The sequence below is a fragment of the Varanus komodoensis genome, unplaced genomic scaffold (assembly GCF_004798865.1).
Source record: "Varanus komodoensis strain SLA01 unplaced genomic scaffold, ASM479886v1 scaffold3, whole genome shotgun sequence".
Classification (NCBI taxonomy): domain Eukaryota; kingdom Metazoa; phylum Chordata; class Lepidosauria; order Squamata; family Varanidae; genus Varanus; species Varanus komodoensis.
This window is the reverse complement of record NW_025335761.1, coordinates 44,845,641-44,864,254: the sequence shown is the minus strand read 5'-3', so window position 1 is coordinate 44,864,254 and position 18,614 is coordinate 44,845,641. Positions and strand designations below refer to the sequence as shown.

Below are 18,614 nucleotides of genomic sequence, written 5' to 3'. Positions count from 1 at the left end.
CAGTACCTATCTTAGGTTTCTTCACTTTGGATCACTGATGGACCCCAGAGTCTCTAGGGACATCAATTATTGCCTGCATATTTTGAATAGTAGGTCATATTCTGACCTACTCCAATATGAATTATGACCACAATGGGAGCTAAACTCCAAGCACTTGCAGAGTTACGCATACGGCAGAGTCATCATCTGCACATCTCTTGCTGGTGTATAAGTACAGTAGTACCTCAGTTCACGAATGCCTCTGTTCGCGAACAATTCAGAAAGTTTGGCAAAACACATCAGGTGATGAACACTTCCCCACAGCACTTCCCGTGGCTTTCTTGAGATATCCTATCCAGGAGAGGGAGCAGGAGCGGGAAGCCAGAGAGGCGGGCGCAGGGCAGCTCCCCGAGCCGGGAGAGGGCTACAAGGAGGGAGGTAATGGCTTTCCGTGGGCCGAGGCAAGGGGAGGTGAGGGATGGGGCCACAGCCAGCCAAGTGGGGTGCCTCCCACCTCTCCCCGCCATGTGGGGAAGCAGCATGGCGGTCACTTGACAGCGGCGGCAGCGTGCCCTGAGAAGGCCATGGTAGAGGCACGGGAGCCACAGCCCCCCTCCCACTCTGCTTTGGCCCATCTGCTCCAGGGCTTGGCAAGGCGCCCTGGGGACATGGTTCATATTTTTGTGATTTAAAAAAAATGGATTAACCTTACTACATTGAACATACGGAAATTTGATTTGGTTTGTGACTAATTCGGTTCACAACCAGAATCGTGGAACTAATTAAGTTAGTGAAGCAACGTACCACTGTAGTTTTATACATTTCCTATGCTGAGCACTGTCTCCTGTGAAATACAGGGTGTCCCCAAAAAATTGACATTACTTCATAGTCTAATTACAGCCAATTCTCACTCAAATGATCTCAAATTTTAACAAAATGTGTAAAAACTAACTAATGTTAGTTATGCAACATTATGCAAGAAATGCTGCAGCGTGTTGGGCAGGAGGTGGACTAACGACTTGATGTGTGTCATGTCACAGGCGGTGCGTATATTGAACACTTGTGAAGCTTTGTGAAATTGGTTATAAAATCTACATCCCTTTGAATCTCTTTTTCAAATTCGGATCTTTTATTGTTCAACATGAAGCCTATTTAATTTCATTTGCCTAGGACATGTAGTTACTCAGATATTCACATTTCAAAAAATGTCAATTTTTTGGGACACCCTGTATATAGACTGAGTTTGGACTAGAAGCCATGGAGCCTATCTGTGAGAGCTAGCTTGAATAGTCAACGTTTACTTAGTTGTCATGTGCAAACCTGGGTGAACATGAGTTATGCAAGGGCTAAAGATCCTTTAGATAATCCTAAAACTGACTTTTCATGGCTTATCTAACTTGCAAAATGGATGCCATGCAAGTAGTTTGAACTACCTGAACATTCCAATAGGCCATTTATAAAGATACCTTGAAGCAGTTTATTTCTAAAATGCAAAACATCCACAGTTAACACCAGAAAGGACAAAAATCTCAGTTAAAACAAAATAACAGATTCAAAACATGACAAATTGGAGAACTACAAACAAACTAGATAATATGATTAAGAAACACTTGGGTGAAAAGTTAGGTCTTTAACTGGTACCTAAAACATGTCCAGTTGATACCTCCCTCATATCAAGGACTAGCAGAAATGTTTCTGTGGTGCTGTGATGGAGAAAGCCTGCTTTATGATGGTTCCCAGATGGCAATCTGCAACTTATCTTAAACCCAGCAAGGTCATGCCAGATTATCTGAGTGATTGAATATGTCTGGATCAGAAAAGGTATTCTACCACATAGCCTGTTCTGAAGTTGGACAACAACATGCCAGCAACACCATCTTCGACACGGGTTTGCTGGCTAACAGGCAACTGGTGCAGTTGCTTGTACAGACAGGCATCCCAGTTAGCATTCTGGCTGCTGCATTCTTATATCAGCTACAGCTTCTGGACCAAACACAAGGGGAGCTTCACATAAAGTGACTATATTAATCTAAATTTGAAGTTTTCAGTGTATGGACGTCAGTGGCCAGGCTATCCCTCTCATCTATTGGAAAGCACATACTTAATTCATTACAGCAATTAATGATGAATCCAGGAGAATCCCCAGGCTACATACTTGTACTTTCTGAAGCAGTGCAACCTCATCTAGAACAGGCAAACTCCCAATTTCTTGTAGCTAGGAACCACCCACAGTTTTATGGGGTTGAGTTTCAGTATCCTTGCTCTCAACCAACCCATCACTGTTACCCTACACTGGATAAGATCATGCATGTCTTGTCTGATTCAGATGTAACAAAGAAATAGGACTGGATGGACCTAAATCTGCTAAAATGAATGCAGTGGTTTCATACAAATGTTAAAGAGCATTCGGGACAAGATGGTTTCTTGTGGTACCTCACAGTACAGCTGCAACAGTGCTAAGACACCAAATGCTACTTGGGCTATAACACCAGTTTGGTAAGCAACCTGGGAGAAATGTTTATCTTGGCAGCTTGCAATAGCTCTTTTGTGAAAAGAACTTAAAGTACTTGCAGTGCTAGTTCTGTTTATCATTCTAACTGAATAAAGACATTGAGTCATAACTCAGCTAAAAATGGGATAATGAAAATATCCCATTTTTACAGCAAGTCAGCTTTAGACTCTGTATATTCCACTTACATGCAGTAAGATACTTTAGGGCAGTGATGGCAAACCTTTTAGAGAACGAGTGCCCACACTCAACACCCAAGTATTTATCACAAAGTGCCAACACTGCATTAAAACCTGAATACTGAGGTTTTAGTTTAGAAAAAAAACCTCACAGCCAGTCCAAGCAAAAAATCTTTCTCTCTCTCTCTCCTTGGCAGCGCACTGACTGGCCATGTGAAAGCTTGGAAGAGTCTTGGCTAATGAGTTGCGGCTTGCGATGTCATCACCTGGCACCACTACTCCTTTCCGAGCATGCACATGGCCCCTATTATCTGATGCTTGGCTTCTGGGGTGATGCTGGGGCGATTTGGCTCACGTGCCAACAGAGAGGGCTCTGCATGCCCGCTGTGGCACGCATGCCATAGGTTCACCACCACTGCTTTAGGGCCTGTTCACAGGAATTCCAAGGAAGATTCTTGCATATGGATATTCACCAATTTTATGTACATCACATTTATCCTGAAGGGCATAAAATAAGGAAAAGAGTAAAGCAAATATTTGTACAATTGTATACTTATACCTAGATCACATGCAAATCTGTGTAGACTCTCATATTGTGCAGGTAGAGGATTAGCACTTCTAAAACTAACTGAACTGGCTCCTAGAGATGGTCTTTCACTTATGGTCTGTCATTCTTTTCTTAGGATTTGGAAGACAATACGATTTTTTAGACATGTGAAAATACCCTGCTGTGCTTACATTATGCATAATGCACATTTACATCATGTTGTGTTGTACTTCCAGCTGGGGCAAATGCATAACTCAGGAAGTATCTGCTAAAATTCAACCATCTCCCCAAACTGTTCAATACTACACTTATGTGTTTAAGCTTTTGTATACTAGTGGCCCCTATAAACCCTGTTCAACGAAAGCACTGATGACTTTTCTCTCTGCAACACTATGTGCATGCTACTTTGGAACTTGGTGTGTACCTGTGCTTAGTGGTTTTTCTATGTGCTTGTTTTTCCAAGGGTGGCAAGGCTCTTCAGTATTGGAAAAAATATATGTAAACTTACTTTGTTTGAAGACCTGCATTTGTAGCATGGAAAGTAAACAGTTAAACCAAACCCACCCACACCCAATTCTGGCAACAAGTCTGTCCCACTGTAGTGAGATTTCCTCTTCCATTGCATGTCTGATGAGATCAGCATTCATATCAAGCCTAGCACAAGAGGAACACTATGGTAGAGGTCACTCTGATTTAGGAGGGAAAAAAAATAATCAGCCCCTTAATTTAAAGGGATAGCTGCTCTAATTGAGTGCTTTCTCTGAAAACAGCGAAGTGCCTATGGGTACTTTAAAAACAAGATTTTTTTCTAGGCTCAGGCCTCCCTCATCAGATGAATACATCAGATGAAATTGAAAGGTATATATGTGTGTGTGTGCATGCATGTGTGTGTGTATGAGAGGAGATAAGCCGTCCTGAGACATTCTGTAGGGGACAGAATAGAAAAGAAATATATGGAATATATTATAATAGAAATATATGGAATGCGCTCCCCAGAGAGGTCCACCTGGCGCCATCGTTATTTGATTTTCGGCGCCAGGCGAAGACCTTTTTATTCAAATGTTATTTTAATTGTTGAATTTATTTACTGATTTTATATTTATGCCTGGATGTCTCCAGATTTTTATGTATTTGTATAGCTATTTATTTGTGTTGGAAGCTGCCCTGAGGCTTTTGCGAATGGGGCGGCATATAAGTGTTCCAAATAAATAAAATAAAGGAGAGAGGGAAACTTTTCCCTCAGAGTGAACCACAGCTCAAGAAAATGCAAGAAGTAACAGGCTGGTAAGTCATGTAATTCAGTATAATTGTAGCCTAAACCAACTAGCAGCCCCTAGTGGCCACTGGTGATAAAAGAGAATTATGTTATTCTGCAGTGGCTGCTGGCTTGGTATGGGTATATTCTTTTAATTTGGTTGTGTGTTCATTTGTGCTCCACACAGAAATATGTCCTTTCTCCTGAATGGAAATGTGTGCTTTATAAATCCCTACTGTGAACACACAGTAGGAATTTGCACACAGCCAGATCCATCATGCAGAGCATGATGTCTCCAACAGAGCAGTACTTTTGATTCCCATTACAAAAGATAAAAACAAAAAAAGGCAGCAAACAGAAACACAGAGACATACAACTGCTCTTCTTCAGAAGCTCTTATATTTGGGAGATGGATAGGAAGTAGCCCTAAGGTAACTATGCACAGAGCACCTTGTCTTGCTCTTTGAGCAAAATTTGAACCTTGACCATGTAAGCCTTCAACATAATTCCTCTGTGAATGGAAAACAGAGCAGCTGTGGCAAAAAACATGAAAACATCCTCAAAAGCTGCTTTGGTTTTTCTTTGGATGGCTGTTTAGAAAGGGGTCCTTCCATTTATTACTGACAGATGCCCTTGGACTAGAATTACACTTCATAGTTTTTTAAGTGTATTTTTCAACCCCTGTACTCTGAAACAAGAGAGCAGAAAGCAGTAAGTGAGGCACACAACAAACAGCCTTGACTATTGGGCAGTAATAGAAACCATATCATCATCAACACCAACAATTCTGTGCTCTAGGTAGCCAGCTGGCTAAGCTCTTGATTCCCTCCTCTCCAGTTTCTGCTCTTCCTTGCTGTTTCAACCCCAGGGGGCCTCATCCACAAAGGCACCTGACTATAGAAGCAAGGATACTAGGTTGAAATGAAATCACTTGTATCAAATTATGTTATACAGTTTATTTAATACAAAAATTAAATACAAATGTAGACTACTGATAGCTTTAATTGGCCAGAGGATGCTTTGTGAACCTCCAAAATTGCCTGGGCAAGCAATATGTGAATTGCTTTCCCTGGATCAAGAGCAAAAGGTAACATTTTTTGCTGTGGATTTTATACAGTTTTTCTCTCTCACTAGTTCAGAGGCTTCCCTTCCCTTCATGGAGATGGGGAGCAGCACAAAGTTGTTTCAGGAAAGGAAACAGATTTGTTCTCCCAGCAAAAGCAATCATTATCTACAGAAGGATTTCCAAAGGCAGGTTCAAGGTGAGGATCTCTGATGTACCTCCTAACAAGCTGAAGGCTACAAGAAAGTTTCTTGGCTTTTGGAACAGGGAAAATTCACTACACTCACTGATAAATCTTAATGACTTCCTTGCCATTCTTCTAGTAAAGCCCTTACCATCCTCTGCCTTAGGCTGGGTCACTGTCATTCAGCCTAATGTACCTCACAGGGTTGTTGTTGTGAGGATAAAATGGAGAGTATCATGAGTGCCACCTTGGAGGAAAAACAAGGTATTAATGTAAGAACTACCAGTAAAAATCAGCAGACCTCCTGCCTGAGCAGAGGTACCGGATTGTATTGTTAATCTCTTGCTACTGCATCCAAATCGTCTTCATGTTTAGTCGGAAGGAATTCCAACCGTTCAGCGGGGACTTAGTATTTTTAAGCCGGCATCTTCAGGCCTGCAGGCGCCACAAGACTTGGTCGTTTTCACTGCAAAGAACTGATGCTGCCACGATCCCTCCCGAAAGGAGCTTGCGTGGAAGCAAAACAGGAGCGTGTGCGTGCGTGCGAGCGAATGAAGGGCACGCACTTTGCTGTCCGGAGGCTTGCTTGCGCGAGACTACGTGTGGCGTTCATTGCCGGCTTTTCCACCCTACCCCGCTCATTTTAAGGCCTGCGGACGGGATGGCGTGAGCAGGGCAGGCCGGTGCCCTCCAGGGATAATGCCTACACAGCTCAAAAGAAAAGCTGCAAGGGGTGAGGAGCCCCCGTGGCCCAGGGATCCCGAGGCTCTGCTGCTCTGAGGCTTTAGGAGGAGAAAGAAAACGATGCCGCCGTGAGAGCAACCCCTCCCCGCCCGCGCGCCCTGTCCACCTTCGCCACTCCAGGAGCTTGCGGGAACCGCTCTCGCCTTCTTCCGCCCACGCAACCCACAACCGCCTCCGCCCCACCCGCCAGCCGCCGGCAGGTGGCGCTGCAGCCAGCGGCGTTCGGCGCCCCTCCGGTTCCCGTTCCGGGGCCGCAGCCCGGCTCGTTCCGCCGCCGAAAAGGCGCCCGCTGCCACGGTCGCTGCGGCCGCCGCCGCGCCCCCTCCCCCGCAGCGCCGGCCTCCTCCCGCCATGGCCACCAAGAAGGGGGGTTCGCGGCTGGAGAGCGAGATCGAGCGCTGCCGCTCCGAGTGCCAGTGGGAGAGGATCCCCGAGCTCGTCAAGCAGCTCTCGGCCAAGCTCATCGCCAACGGTGCGGCTCGCCGGGTGCGGAGGGGACGGGAAGGAAGGGAAGCCGGGCGGGAGTCGGAGCCTCCGCTGGCGATGCCTGGAGCCGCAGGTGCCGCGGCCGTGGGCGGGCGGGATGGCAGAGGCAAGCGCCGTTGAGGCTGCGGGAAGCAGGCAGGGGAGGAAGCCGCGGAGAGTCACCTGGGTCTCGCAAGCCTCTCGTCGTGCCAGCGTTTAGCCCGGCTTATTGTCTTGCACGCGAGGCGAAGCTAGGCAAACAAACGGACGCCTCTGAGCATGGGCAGAATGCCCCCCGCTCCCCTCCAGGCAATCAGAGCGGCAGCCGGTCCCCCTTATGGCTGATGTTAAGGGTAGACAGTAAGGGCTTCCAGGTCAGAGGGGAAGTTGTTGCTTACAGGTCTCTCTCCCCCGCCCCGAATTAAGTCCTGGGTCCAAAGAGGACGTGCACTGACCTGTTAACTGGGAGCTCTCTTCCATTTTAACTGTCCTCTCTTGGAGGCCTTGTATGATGTCCAGTCGCCTCAGCCCAGATGCCTGCTGTGGTTACAAAGTGATGTGGGAATAGCAGTCTGCACGTGTCTAGTTTTATTACCGTTTTATGTGGTCAAAAGCTGTGTTTAGGCATTCAACAAAAAAAGTTCCATGGCTGAGCAGGTGGTAAACTCAGAACCAGCTTTTCAGAGCAGTGCAAGAGCTGGATGTGGTCATAACCTTTGCTTTGTTTTGTCTGTGTGTGGATGAAATTGTTCATAGGCATGTTTCCCCACGGGTCCCCTGGACTGATGCTGAAATGGTCTATGTATGTGGGGGCGGGGGACTTAAATTGAATCATGGCCCAAGGACTCTGGTCAAGTGCTAGGGCTTAGCTTCCCCTGGAGTATAAAACCATACTATACCCATTTGAAGGTCTGTAGAGTAATCTTGCCTTTGCTAAGTAATCAGATTGGTACCTGCATAACCTATTAAGGAAACGAGAGTGTTTCCATCAATGAGCAATCATAAACAGTTCATGTTTGGTATCAGGCACATCACAGGAAGCTGTTTCTAGTGTCTTCAGTTTAGAAATTATAATTGCATATATAATTCAGTTTATAATTATATATTTACATATCTTCAGGTGTGCGTTGGATATACTGTACCTTTTGATTTGTTCAGCTCTGTGGCATTTCCTGATAGGAGGTTTATTGGATCAGCAGTGGTGACTTGTGAGCTGCTGATGTGCTAGGCATGGGTCCTCAAACTTTTCCACCAGGGGGCCACTTGAAAGCTGCTGGCGCTGGGTGTGGACCAGAAAGGGCAGGCATGAGAGCGGGGTCAGTACGTGTGGGTGCATGCGCTGAGTGGGGTGCACAGTGGGGCAGGGTGAGGCAAGGTGCGGGCGCACGAGGCAGCAGCTTGCTTGCTTGCTTGGAGATCGTTTTCTCCATGCGAACAAACCGCTGCCTCCCCGCGCATGGGACGAGGTGGGCGGTGGCAGGCGCGCATGTGGGTGCAGGTGGGGCGGGTCCAAATGGGTATGGCGGGCCAGATAAATGGGCATGGCAGGCCGGATCCGTGAGGACCCATGTGCTAGGGAGACTGGCTGGTTGGTGGTGTGAGGTCAGCACAGGCGACTCAGGCCAAATAAGGTGTTGTTTGGACTGTGTTATATGAAACCAAGTTCCACCTCTCTTTACTTTCATTTTAGTCGTTTTCACATCATGAGATGTGTCTGGATGAAATGTGTTGTGCTAACTTTGGTTGACCCTATAAATGCTTTTCTTTGAGAACTTTGCTCTCACAATTACTAATACTGAAACTCTGAAAATATTCGTATTTGAAGAGCAGTAGTGTAAATGGACATATTTATGAGATTTAGACTAGGGAGGCATTTATTTAGAGTTGTAGGGAACTATATATAAATTATACTGCTAGACCCCATAAAAGTAAACTTACCCATCTGACTTAGTCACTGCCATATTGCAGTTCTTTTCCCAGGAAGCAGGGGAAACCATATTCCTGTTTTATATGTTAGAGAATGTTTGCCACAAGTAAGAAAAAGTCTCGGCCCTCTTCCATCATTCCCAATCAGTATGCCCACTAGTTCGTGGCTTTTGCCACTGATGACTGTTTGTATTCCAGTTAAAGCAATAGCCAGTGCTTTGCCATGCTTCTAGGTTTGTCCAAGTGCTTCAGGGCTAAGGACAAGCTGCCCTATCTCCTGCCCTTTGAGCACATTGCACCATGATAGAATTAATAAACTAAGCCACCAGGTACACAGTTGCATTTTCTAAATGTTTAGTATTTCACTTGTCAGTCTATCAGTGTATGGATTGGGACAGGGGTGGGCAGAAGGTAGATCTCCACATGTTTTAGACCTTACCCTCTGCCAACATGCCAGCAGTCAGAATGCTGGAACTGGGATATCCAAAATGTCTGGAGAAGATCTGCTCACCCTGGGCTAGGGCATGTTATTGTGTGCAGTTGTAAGACTTGCTTGTGGCAAACATAGTGTTTGCTGTTCTGAGCTGAATGGTGAGATAGTCTTTAGCTACTGTGGTAATCTGTAATACTTTCATTCTTTAGTGCAGCAACTTTCAAATTGTGTTACAAGGCACTCTAGGATTCCTTACAGAGGAGTGCATTGATAACAGATCCACCTTCCCCTGTGTGCAGCTGCAGGAGGATCAGCCTGTTTGTTTTATGGGACAGTGTCAGTTCAAATAGAGCAACAGAGGGGCTTGTTAATAGACCTGACCAGTGCTTGAACAAATTTCCAGAATCTGCAGAAAGCTGAGCTAGAACAACTTGCGCAATATTTTGCAACATGCCTGGATGGTTCAGCATATTAGGTGGATGGATGAGGGCCAATAAACTGAAACTCAACCCAGACAAGACGGAGGTCCTGTTGGTTGGCGGATCGGGCTTCGGAGAGGGTGGATTTGACCTGGTCCTGAATGGTGCAACACTCCCTCTTAGGGACAAGGTCCACAGCTTAGGTGTACTCCTCGACCCGGAGCTTTCTTTGGAAGCTCAGGTGACAGCGGTGGCGAGGAGCGCCTTCCTTCAGCTGATTAATCAGCTGCGCCCCTACCTGGAGTACGACTTCCTGGCGACGGTGACACACGCGTTGGTAACTTCCTGATTAGACTTCTGCAATGCGCCCTACGTGGGGCTGCCCTTGAAGACGGTCCGGATACTTCAATTGGTTCAAAACAGAGCTGCCAGGCTGCTGACGGGGACAGGGCGTTATGCTCACATGACTCCAGTCCTCCGTCAGCTTCACTGGCTGCCCATTGAAGTCCGGGCCCAATTCAAGATGTTGATTATGACCTATAAAGCCCTAAACGGCTTGGGTCCTGGCTACCTGAAGGAGCGCTTACGTCCGTATATGCCCGACCGCCCTTTGAGATCTGCGGGAGAGTCCCTTCTCCGGGAACCCTCCATGAAAGAAATTAGGAGAGTAAGTACTCGGAGGAGGGCTTTCTCTGCGGTGGCGCCCAACCTATGGAATTCACTCCCCAAAGAGGTCCGCCTGGCACCGTTGTTACTGGTTTTTCGGCGCCAGGTAAAGACCTTTTTATTTAAACATCATTTTAATTGTTAAAATATATGATCTGGCCAGGGCAACTTCTTCTTCCTTCTCTTTTCTCCTCCTATATTATTTATTTACTTATTTTATACTGATAATTTTGATTTTATATTATTATGTGTGTAACTCAATGTATTTTTTGTATTTTTGTATTTAATGGTAATTTATTATGTTCTATTGTATTTCAATGTATTTTATTGTGTTGTAAGCCGCCCCGAGGCTTCGGCAAGGGGCGGCATAGAAATGTTATAATCATCATCATCATCATCATCTATGCTGTGATGTAGAGCCCTCTTGAGTAGCAGTGGACAAAAGATAGAAAGACAGTTTCCAGAAAGCTCTGCCAGCATGGCCATTTGTGAGGAATACTGGAAGTTCTGGAAGTTCAAAAGTTCTGGAGATCAACTTTCTTTCCACCCCTGCTTTTGAGGCTGTCTTGGTGAACTTTAGAGTTTTACTTTGATTGCATCAGCTCTGGTGCTGAAAGGAATAGTTTTGTAATAGTGTATATTGTATGTAATATAACTTATCTGGCATTACCCTGTCATTTGACTCAAGAATTTATTTTGTTTCCTGAAGGCAGAGGTTCTTGAAAAGCTGCCAAGAAAACCATTAGCAAAGGTCTGGACCCCCATAGAGGTACAGGAGCCATAGTGTGCACATGATTCCTTCTTGATAAAAGGAAGTTTTCCCCTGTAGTTGTGGAAGCATGCAGATCCTTGCTTGATTGCCATGCCTACTCAGCCAACTGACCTATAACAGGACCCTTGAATTAGCTAATCAGAAGCCTTGGCAGGACATTTGGTCCAATCCTGAAGCGTTCCCAACTCCCTGACAGATTGGGGAAATCCGGCACTATCTTTTGTTGGGTACCCTTGATGGCACCTCTTGTTTTGAACATTGAACTTTGAATGGTTAGTTCAATTCTGAATTAATCAAGGGCAAGAAAACATGAGCTTCCTGCTCATTTGCTAGTGCTATATTATTTCTCCCTTTCTTTTAAATGCTTGTTTTTTGTTTTTTTGCTTTGAAACTTGGACTGCTATTGTTAATTCTTTTTGCTTGAGCATCCTATATGCCATTGCCTTCGCTCTGAGGATAACATACAGTCTGACTATCACCTCTCCTGACTCTTCCTTGACATGATTTTTCACTCTCCCCTGACATTGTTTCCAGATATAGCCATAGTGAATGTTCACTTTTTAAAAATCCTTTTCACCCTTGTTTTTCATGAGATTTACTTCTGAATAAACATGTAATATATCTGTACCAAAAGCGTTATTTTTGCAAAGAGTGCAGGGAAAAATAACAGGGGAGAAAACAGAAAAGGGGAAGCACTATACATGAAAAAGTCAGTATTTTTCATTTAAATGTCTGTTTAAAACCATTCACCTTCCTCACATCTAAGCCTTTCCTCCAGAGATCTGTCTGCTAACTCTCTCCTTGACATGGTATGGCTCAACTCCATTTAGTAAGTCTTTCCTAATCCAGTGCCCTCTACCATAGCCAATGGAAGGCACCATGTTAGGGAAGGCTGACCTAGAACATGTTTGTACAAAACAAAACCCCATACACAGCTAAAACTTTTTTTTACCTGTTGGTTCATACCTTGTCTCTTACAGCCAATGCCAGAGGTGATGGTACCTGAGATGATGTAGAACAGAGAGAAGCAATCTGGAGCTCTCTGATGTTTCAACTTAAAATCTTACCAGCCCTATTAAACCATCTTATTGCTCCTTTCTACCCAGGGAGATTCATTTGCCTGGCACACCCAGAGGGAAAGCTTTGCCACTCCATTGAAGAATCCCCGTGTGTCTCAAAACCAGGTTCTATATGCAAAGGAACTTAGTTTGATATGAAAAACCATACAGGTTACCTACAACCTCTATGTGAGTTGCCTTTTTAAGTTAAGAGCCTGCGATATTGGGGGGAAGGTACTAAACAGGCTCAGATTGTACTGATAATGTATTAATCCTATTGGAATCTCAAGAGAAGCCCCATAGGGCAAAACTTTCCATCTAAATCTGTTTTTAAGCAAATTAAGCTAGCTCTGAGGTCTCTAATAATGGTTTGGTCACCTGGGTAATGCCCATCCAAAGCCCCTTCCTTGGTTATAATTAACATAGTGCAGCCTAATATATATAATTTGACTTGAGGCTTCTGCCTATTTTAAATTCATAACCAAAGCTGAAAAATCTGAAGATAGCTTGTATGCACTGCATTTTTTTAAAGAGTTGGCAACCAGCCAGGAAATAAAGTTTGTTGGGTCTGTCTGCCCATGAGGTCATATCATTATAGCATATCTGCTCCATTGCTTTTCTTTTCTCTTTAATCCATCAGTTTCTTCCCCTGTAGTGCACTTTGCTACCAGCACCTCTGCTTCCTTGGGCACATAGGTTTCCACTCCTCTGCCTTGCCATTACCTTAGTGCCAGCTATTTTCTTATTTGGCAGAAAGCACTTTCCCCACCTTTCACTGTTTTTTACTTAGACCTATACTGGCTTTGTGCTTGGTGGTAGATATAGTAACCAAGCACATTTTCCTTTTGTGTAATAAATGTTCACGTGCGTGTTTTAGGAACAGAAATGTGTAAAAATAAAATTTATGCTTTATTTCTTGCTTGCTTGCTTGCTTGCTTGCATTTATATACCACCCCAATAGCCCAGAGGGCTCTCTGAGTGGTTTACCAACATTAAAAACCAACCAATCCTAAAATAAATAAATTGGCTATACCACAGCTTTTTGGACCTTAAGTATTTGAGCTCATTCCCCAGTTTAGAGATCACAGTTTCCATTGGTTGGAGCTTAGCGCATAAATCAAGTATTCTATACCACACCTTTGTTTAAAAGCCTCTGTAGAACTGCATTGTTACACATAGATCCATAAGAGCTTAGGAAGATTCATACTGGATTAGGCCAAGGTTAATCTAGTCCAGTGATGGCGAACCTGTTAGAGACCAAGTGCCCAAAGTGCAACCTAAAACCCACTTATTTATCACAAAGTGCCAACACTACAATAAAACTTGAAAACTGAGGTTTTAGGTTAGAAAAAACACTTCACAGCCAGTTGAAGCAAATATATATATAACCTTGGCAGCGCACTGACCAGCCATATGAAAGCTCGGATGAGTCGCGGCTAATGAGTCACAGCTCGTGACATCATTGCCTGGCCCCACTACTCCTTTCTGAGCATGCGCATGGCCCCTGTGTAGGCTGTTATCTGATGCTCGGCTGCTGGGGTGATTCTGGGGCAACTGACATAGAGGGCTCCGTGTGCCCACTGTGGCACATGTGCCATAGGTTCGCCACCACTGATCTAGTCGATTCTGTTCACACAATAGCCAACCAACTGCTCATAGGTTCCTACAAAGAAGATATGAGTGCAACAACACTGGTTACATATGCATATTGCCTCTGATATTAGAGGTAGCATATAGCCATCTGGACTAGTAGTCATATCTGCTATACATTTGTCCAAATTGATGGCCTTCACTATAACTCAGGGAGCTAAATTCTATTCTTTAACTATGTGTGGTGTGAAGAACCTTCATAGGATGATTCTGGTATATTTGGGGAGAGAAAAATGTCTTCCTTACTCTTTATGAAAACGATGCATAGTTCTGTACACATCTGCCACATCTCTCCTTACCTTTTTTCTAAACTGTCTCAGCTGTTTTAACCTTTCCTTAAAGGGGAGTTGTTACAACCCTTTGATCATTTTATTTGCCCTTTTCTGCATTTTTCCTACTCAACTGTATCCGTTTTTAAGCATGTTAATCAGAAATGCACAGATTATTCTAATTGCAATCATACCACAGATTTCTATTAAGGTGGCATGATATTTGCAGTTTTATTTTCAATGCTTTTCCTAATTATGCCCAACATGGAGTTTGGCATTTTCATAGCAGCAGTATGCTGGGTTGACGTTTCATCAAGCTGCCCATTCCAGCCCCAATATCTCTTTCTTGGTCAGTCACTGCTAGCTCAGGTCCCATCAGTTTATATTGAAAGCTGGGAGTTTTTGCCCTAACGTGCATTGCTTTCGTTAGATTGCATTTGCCATTTTGATGTCCATCCTCCTAGTTGGAAGAGTTCCCTTTGAAGTTCCATGGGGCAGCACCCCAGGAAATACATTTATGATTGCATAAATATCTTCTTTCTCAAGAAGAAAGGAAGGCAAGTGTACAAATCTCCAGACGAGAGAGAGATGAGGAGATGGCCATAAGGTTTTATAGTGAGACCGGGAAAGACAAGAGCCTGAAGACCATAATATATGTGTTGGACCTTTTTAAGTAAATCTACAGGAGTTCTGAAATTGTTTTTAATTATAAGTATTCTTTTAATTATATCTTGTATAATAGGATGGCATACAAAAGCTTTTAATAAATAAATAAATAAATAAATAAATTTTAATTACATGCATTCTTGCAGGCCAAGGCTATAAGTATGGACAGCCGAAGTAAAAACAGCTTATAAAAGAGCAAAGCTAAGCATGTTTACTCAGAAGTAAATCTCACTAAGGTCAGTGGAATGTACCCTCCAGTCAGTGTAGGGCTAGAACTCATTAAATAAAATGGAACATACTTTTAAGTTAACTTACTTAGGAACAGGCTACAGCCTTAAGCAGGGATACTTGAAAGAAAGGGCTCCTGAAATCAGCAGTTAAACATAGCTTTGTGAGCTACAATTTTGTGTTGTTTGTGTTGGGAGAAACATTTGCAGTTTTGTGAGTTCAGCTTCTGTTACCATGTTTTTTAAAAACTGGAAAGCTTTAATAAAACAGCATCAGTTTTATGTATATGTAAACAGACATGTATGCAAAGTTTAACCAGTAATCCATAAATACAGTGGCTACTATTGAAGGGTTCAGATTGCAGTTATAGTGGTGCCCTCTGAATGCAGAGTTCAAGAGTCGCTGCAGGGTAAGGATTGGAAAGACTGGAGAGATTTTGAGCAGAAACTAAGAGAAACATAGAAACAGAGCAAGTCAGAAGGGGTCTTCCAGGCCATCTAGTCTGGCCCCCAGCTCCACTCATGACGTGCCCACCATGTGCATGTCCAGCCTGAATGAGAGGCCTGAATGAGGTTCCAATAGTGTTGTGGCTATTACATTGCTTTTATGCTGTGCCTTTCCCCCTCTAATTAGGATGACTTGTGCCACCAAACATTTGTCCATCTTCACGTATGCATATTTCCTCCCTTATCGCACCATGCACCTTCCTCACCTGAATTTACTTCTTCCACCTAACAATCCAACAACAGTTTAAAAATACAAAGTCACAAGCATAAAATAGGCACATAAGGAAGTATATTCATTTTTTGGTATCTTGGGTGTCATTGTGGTTCAGTTTAGTGAACAGTTTATCAGCAGTTTAGTTTGCAGAGGTGTATCAGGAGCTTTTCCTTCTCATACCAATGGCTTTAAAGGAATTAGTATTTTCGAGGGCATTTGAGTTGCCACATTTATCCTGTAGCAAAGCACTCTGTGGTATTTCAGTACTGTTCTCGGTCTATTCATAATAGACCTCTTGGCATGCTTTTAATTAAGCTTCTCTATTTATATTTTAGAGTAAGACGAAAATTGGTAATGAGAATTATTTGCAAAAACTGGATAAAAGTGCTTGCTTCCAGTTGTTACCATGATTAGAAAGAAACATGTTTTATGTGAAGTCCTAAATATATTGATATGAAAGTCCATATTGTCCAGAAAAACAAATGCTTGCTTGTATTCATGTAGCCAACAAATGTGGCTGGGATCCTGAGTTTGCCATTGCTGATAAAGCATCCAGTGGGAAGATGGCTTTTGCCAATTCCTCCTTTGTTCTGCAGCTTCTTGTACCCTGAAAAACTGCTCCAGAGGTGTGGGAAATAGTTTGGAAAAGTGATGGGGGAAGTGGAAATCAGAGAAAACGGTCTCTTCTCCACCTTCTGGAAGATCTCAGTTCTCTCCATGAATGATAGGACACCTAGTTGGGATCCGAGCTAATGTGTTTTTTGTATGCAAAAATGTATTGGATACTCTTAAGAGGTTGAAAGCTGAAAAGGTTTGAAGTATAGAAAAGAGAATCCTTGTGTAGACAATCTATCAAAGAAATCTCTTCCAGTAGTTGTTGAACTACTGGACGAGATAAACCAAAGGAAGTCTATGGAGGGACAACATTTTGGGCTGCTATACATATAGTTTTTATGAAGTTTATACTTTACAATAGAAAGTGCAGTTTCAGGGAACAGTTGCTTGCTAATATATATCTTGAATTTGTTAGGGTGCTGCATTTGGCTAAAACATCTTGTTACAGTATGCAGTTGGTAACAAACCAAGTCTGCCTTTGGATAATGTTTGAAATGGCCATGACCAGAAGGAATAGACTGCCCATTTTAGATATAAATGTTGCAGATAGAGTACACATGTAACTTCAGTTATGAAGCCTTGGGGAAAGCTGCTTACTTTCAGTCTGTTGTGCATATAAAATCTTGTAAACACCTCATAGCAATTAGAGTTGGGGGAAACAATGAAATAAATCCTGCTCATCTATACATACAAGGATTAGATCTGGTTCAGATGTAACAAGAAACCATGGTTGTCTGCACTAAGAAACAGTGAACCTTAGCTTCCCATACTCCTCTTTCATTGCACGTATAAATGGATGATTTAAAACATCTGCACTTAAAGTTAACCATAATCCCCACTCCACCCTCCACCCTGGACATCTAAACTTGAGGAATGGTGGTTTGTTTCTTTACAAATACAGTTGACTGGCAAGAAGATGAACAATGGATCCTAGATCAAATCAAGGAAGGAATTGCCTTGGAAGTAAAACTGATGAAACTCAGGCTGACTTACTTTAGGCACATCATGAGAAGGCAAGACTCATTGGAGAAGACAGTAATGCTAAGGAAAGTAAAGGCAAAAGAAGAAGGTGAAGACCAAATATGAAATGGATCGATTGCATTAAGGAAGCCACAGCCATGTGCTGAGAAGAGCTGACCAGAGCTATCCAGGACAGGACATTCTGGAGACCACTCATTCATAGGGTCATTAGGAGCCAGTGATGATAGCATGTAACAACAACGGCAGCAGGAATAAGCCATAATCAAATCATGCTTTGAGGTCCTGGCTCATTTTCAAACCACAATTGAAAACCAACACCATTCTTCAGCTTTGGATTTAGAGGGACACTGTCATTAGGCCGAAATAGGAAACAGATGCTTTCAATCTCCTTGTAAACCATAGCATACCCATTGTTTCACCCACCTTCGAGCCACACACAATTTTCCTAATCCCCTTCAGCCACACACATCTTTATGTTAGTCACTTGTGCCTGAAAAGGAGAAAAGGAGCAATTTATTTTCAGTTTACAATAGCTCTCTTCTTGTTTGCCTGGAGGCAATGCTTATTTGCCTGAGGACCAAAAGAACATAATAGACACAGTTGCCAGTAATTTTATCTTAATGCCCCCTTTGAATCTGGAAGAGCAGTTTTTGGAGGGGCATTTGGGAATACAGAAATGTATGTAGTTCTTAATCCTTTCTTGTTCCCTGTTTTCCTGAGCCAAATTGCTCTCCCATGTGATCGCCTCCACAAGGGTTTTACTTTTAAAACCCTAGTGGGGAAAAAGTCAGTGGGAAAACAATTTGGAATAAGGCAATGGCAATTCCAGCTGTTCCCCCAAAGTGTTTTTCTGGTTTTAAACACAGATGTGCATCCATGTCATTAGCATTTGTGTGTAATGTTTCTCTCAAGACTACCAAACAAGGGACTGTTTATACAATTTGTTTTCTTAGGGGAGTTTGCAGCCACTGATGTACCCTTCTGTGACACTGCTGTATAAGCCATGCAGGAGTTTTTTGTAGCACAAAGGCCTAGTTCAGGTAACTTGTCTGCTTCATAAACCATCTCCATGCTGTAAGTTTACTTGTCAATGCAGGTAAATCTGGAGTACGACAGCCTCGCAACAGTGACTCATGCACTGGTGACTTCCCGTCTTGACTTCTGTAACACGCTCTACGTGGGGCTGCCCTTGAAGACGGTCCGGATACTTCAATTGGTTCAAAATAGAGCTGCCAGGCTGCTGACAGGAACTGGACGTTATGCTCACATGACTCCAGTTCTCCGTC

The 18,614-nt window shown here is 43.5% G+C and overlaps 1 protein-coding gene across 5 annotated transcripts in view; it reads left to right on the top strand.

Moving 5' to 3' along the window:
- Window positions 1–6,782: 6,782 nt before the first annotated feature.
- The window catches only part of TTC7B (tetratricopeptide repeat domain 7B), a 142,293-nt gene continuing 130,461 nt past the window's right edge, over window positions 6,783–18,614 (top strand). For 2 of the 5 annotated variants that reach the window (XM_044435634.1, XM_044435633.1), the window contains exon 1: window positions 6,785–6,932. In XM_044435634.1, the coding sequence (XP_044291569.1) occupies window positions 6,812–6,932 (121 nt within the window). In that variant the 5' untranslated portion in view covers window positions 6,785–6,811. Of the gene's footprint in view, window positions 6,933–18,614 lie in introns of all 5 variants that reach the window. The other 3 variants (XM_044435638.1, XM_044435636.1, XM_044435637.1) reach the window with 3 other exon arrangements.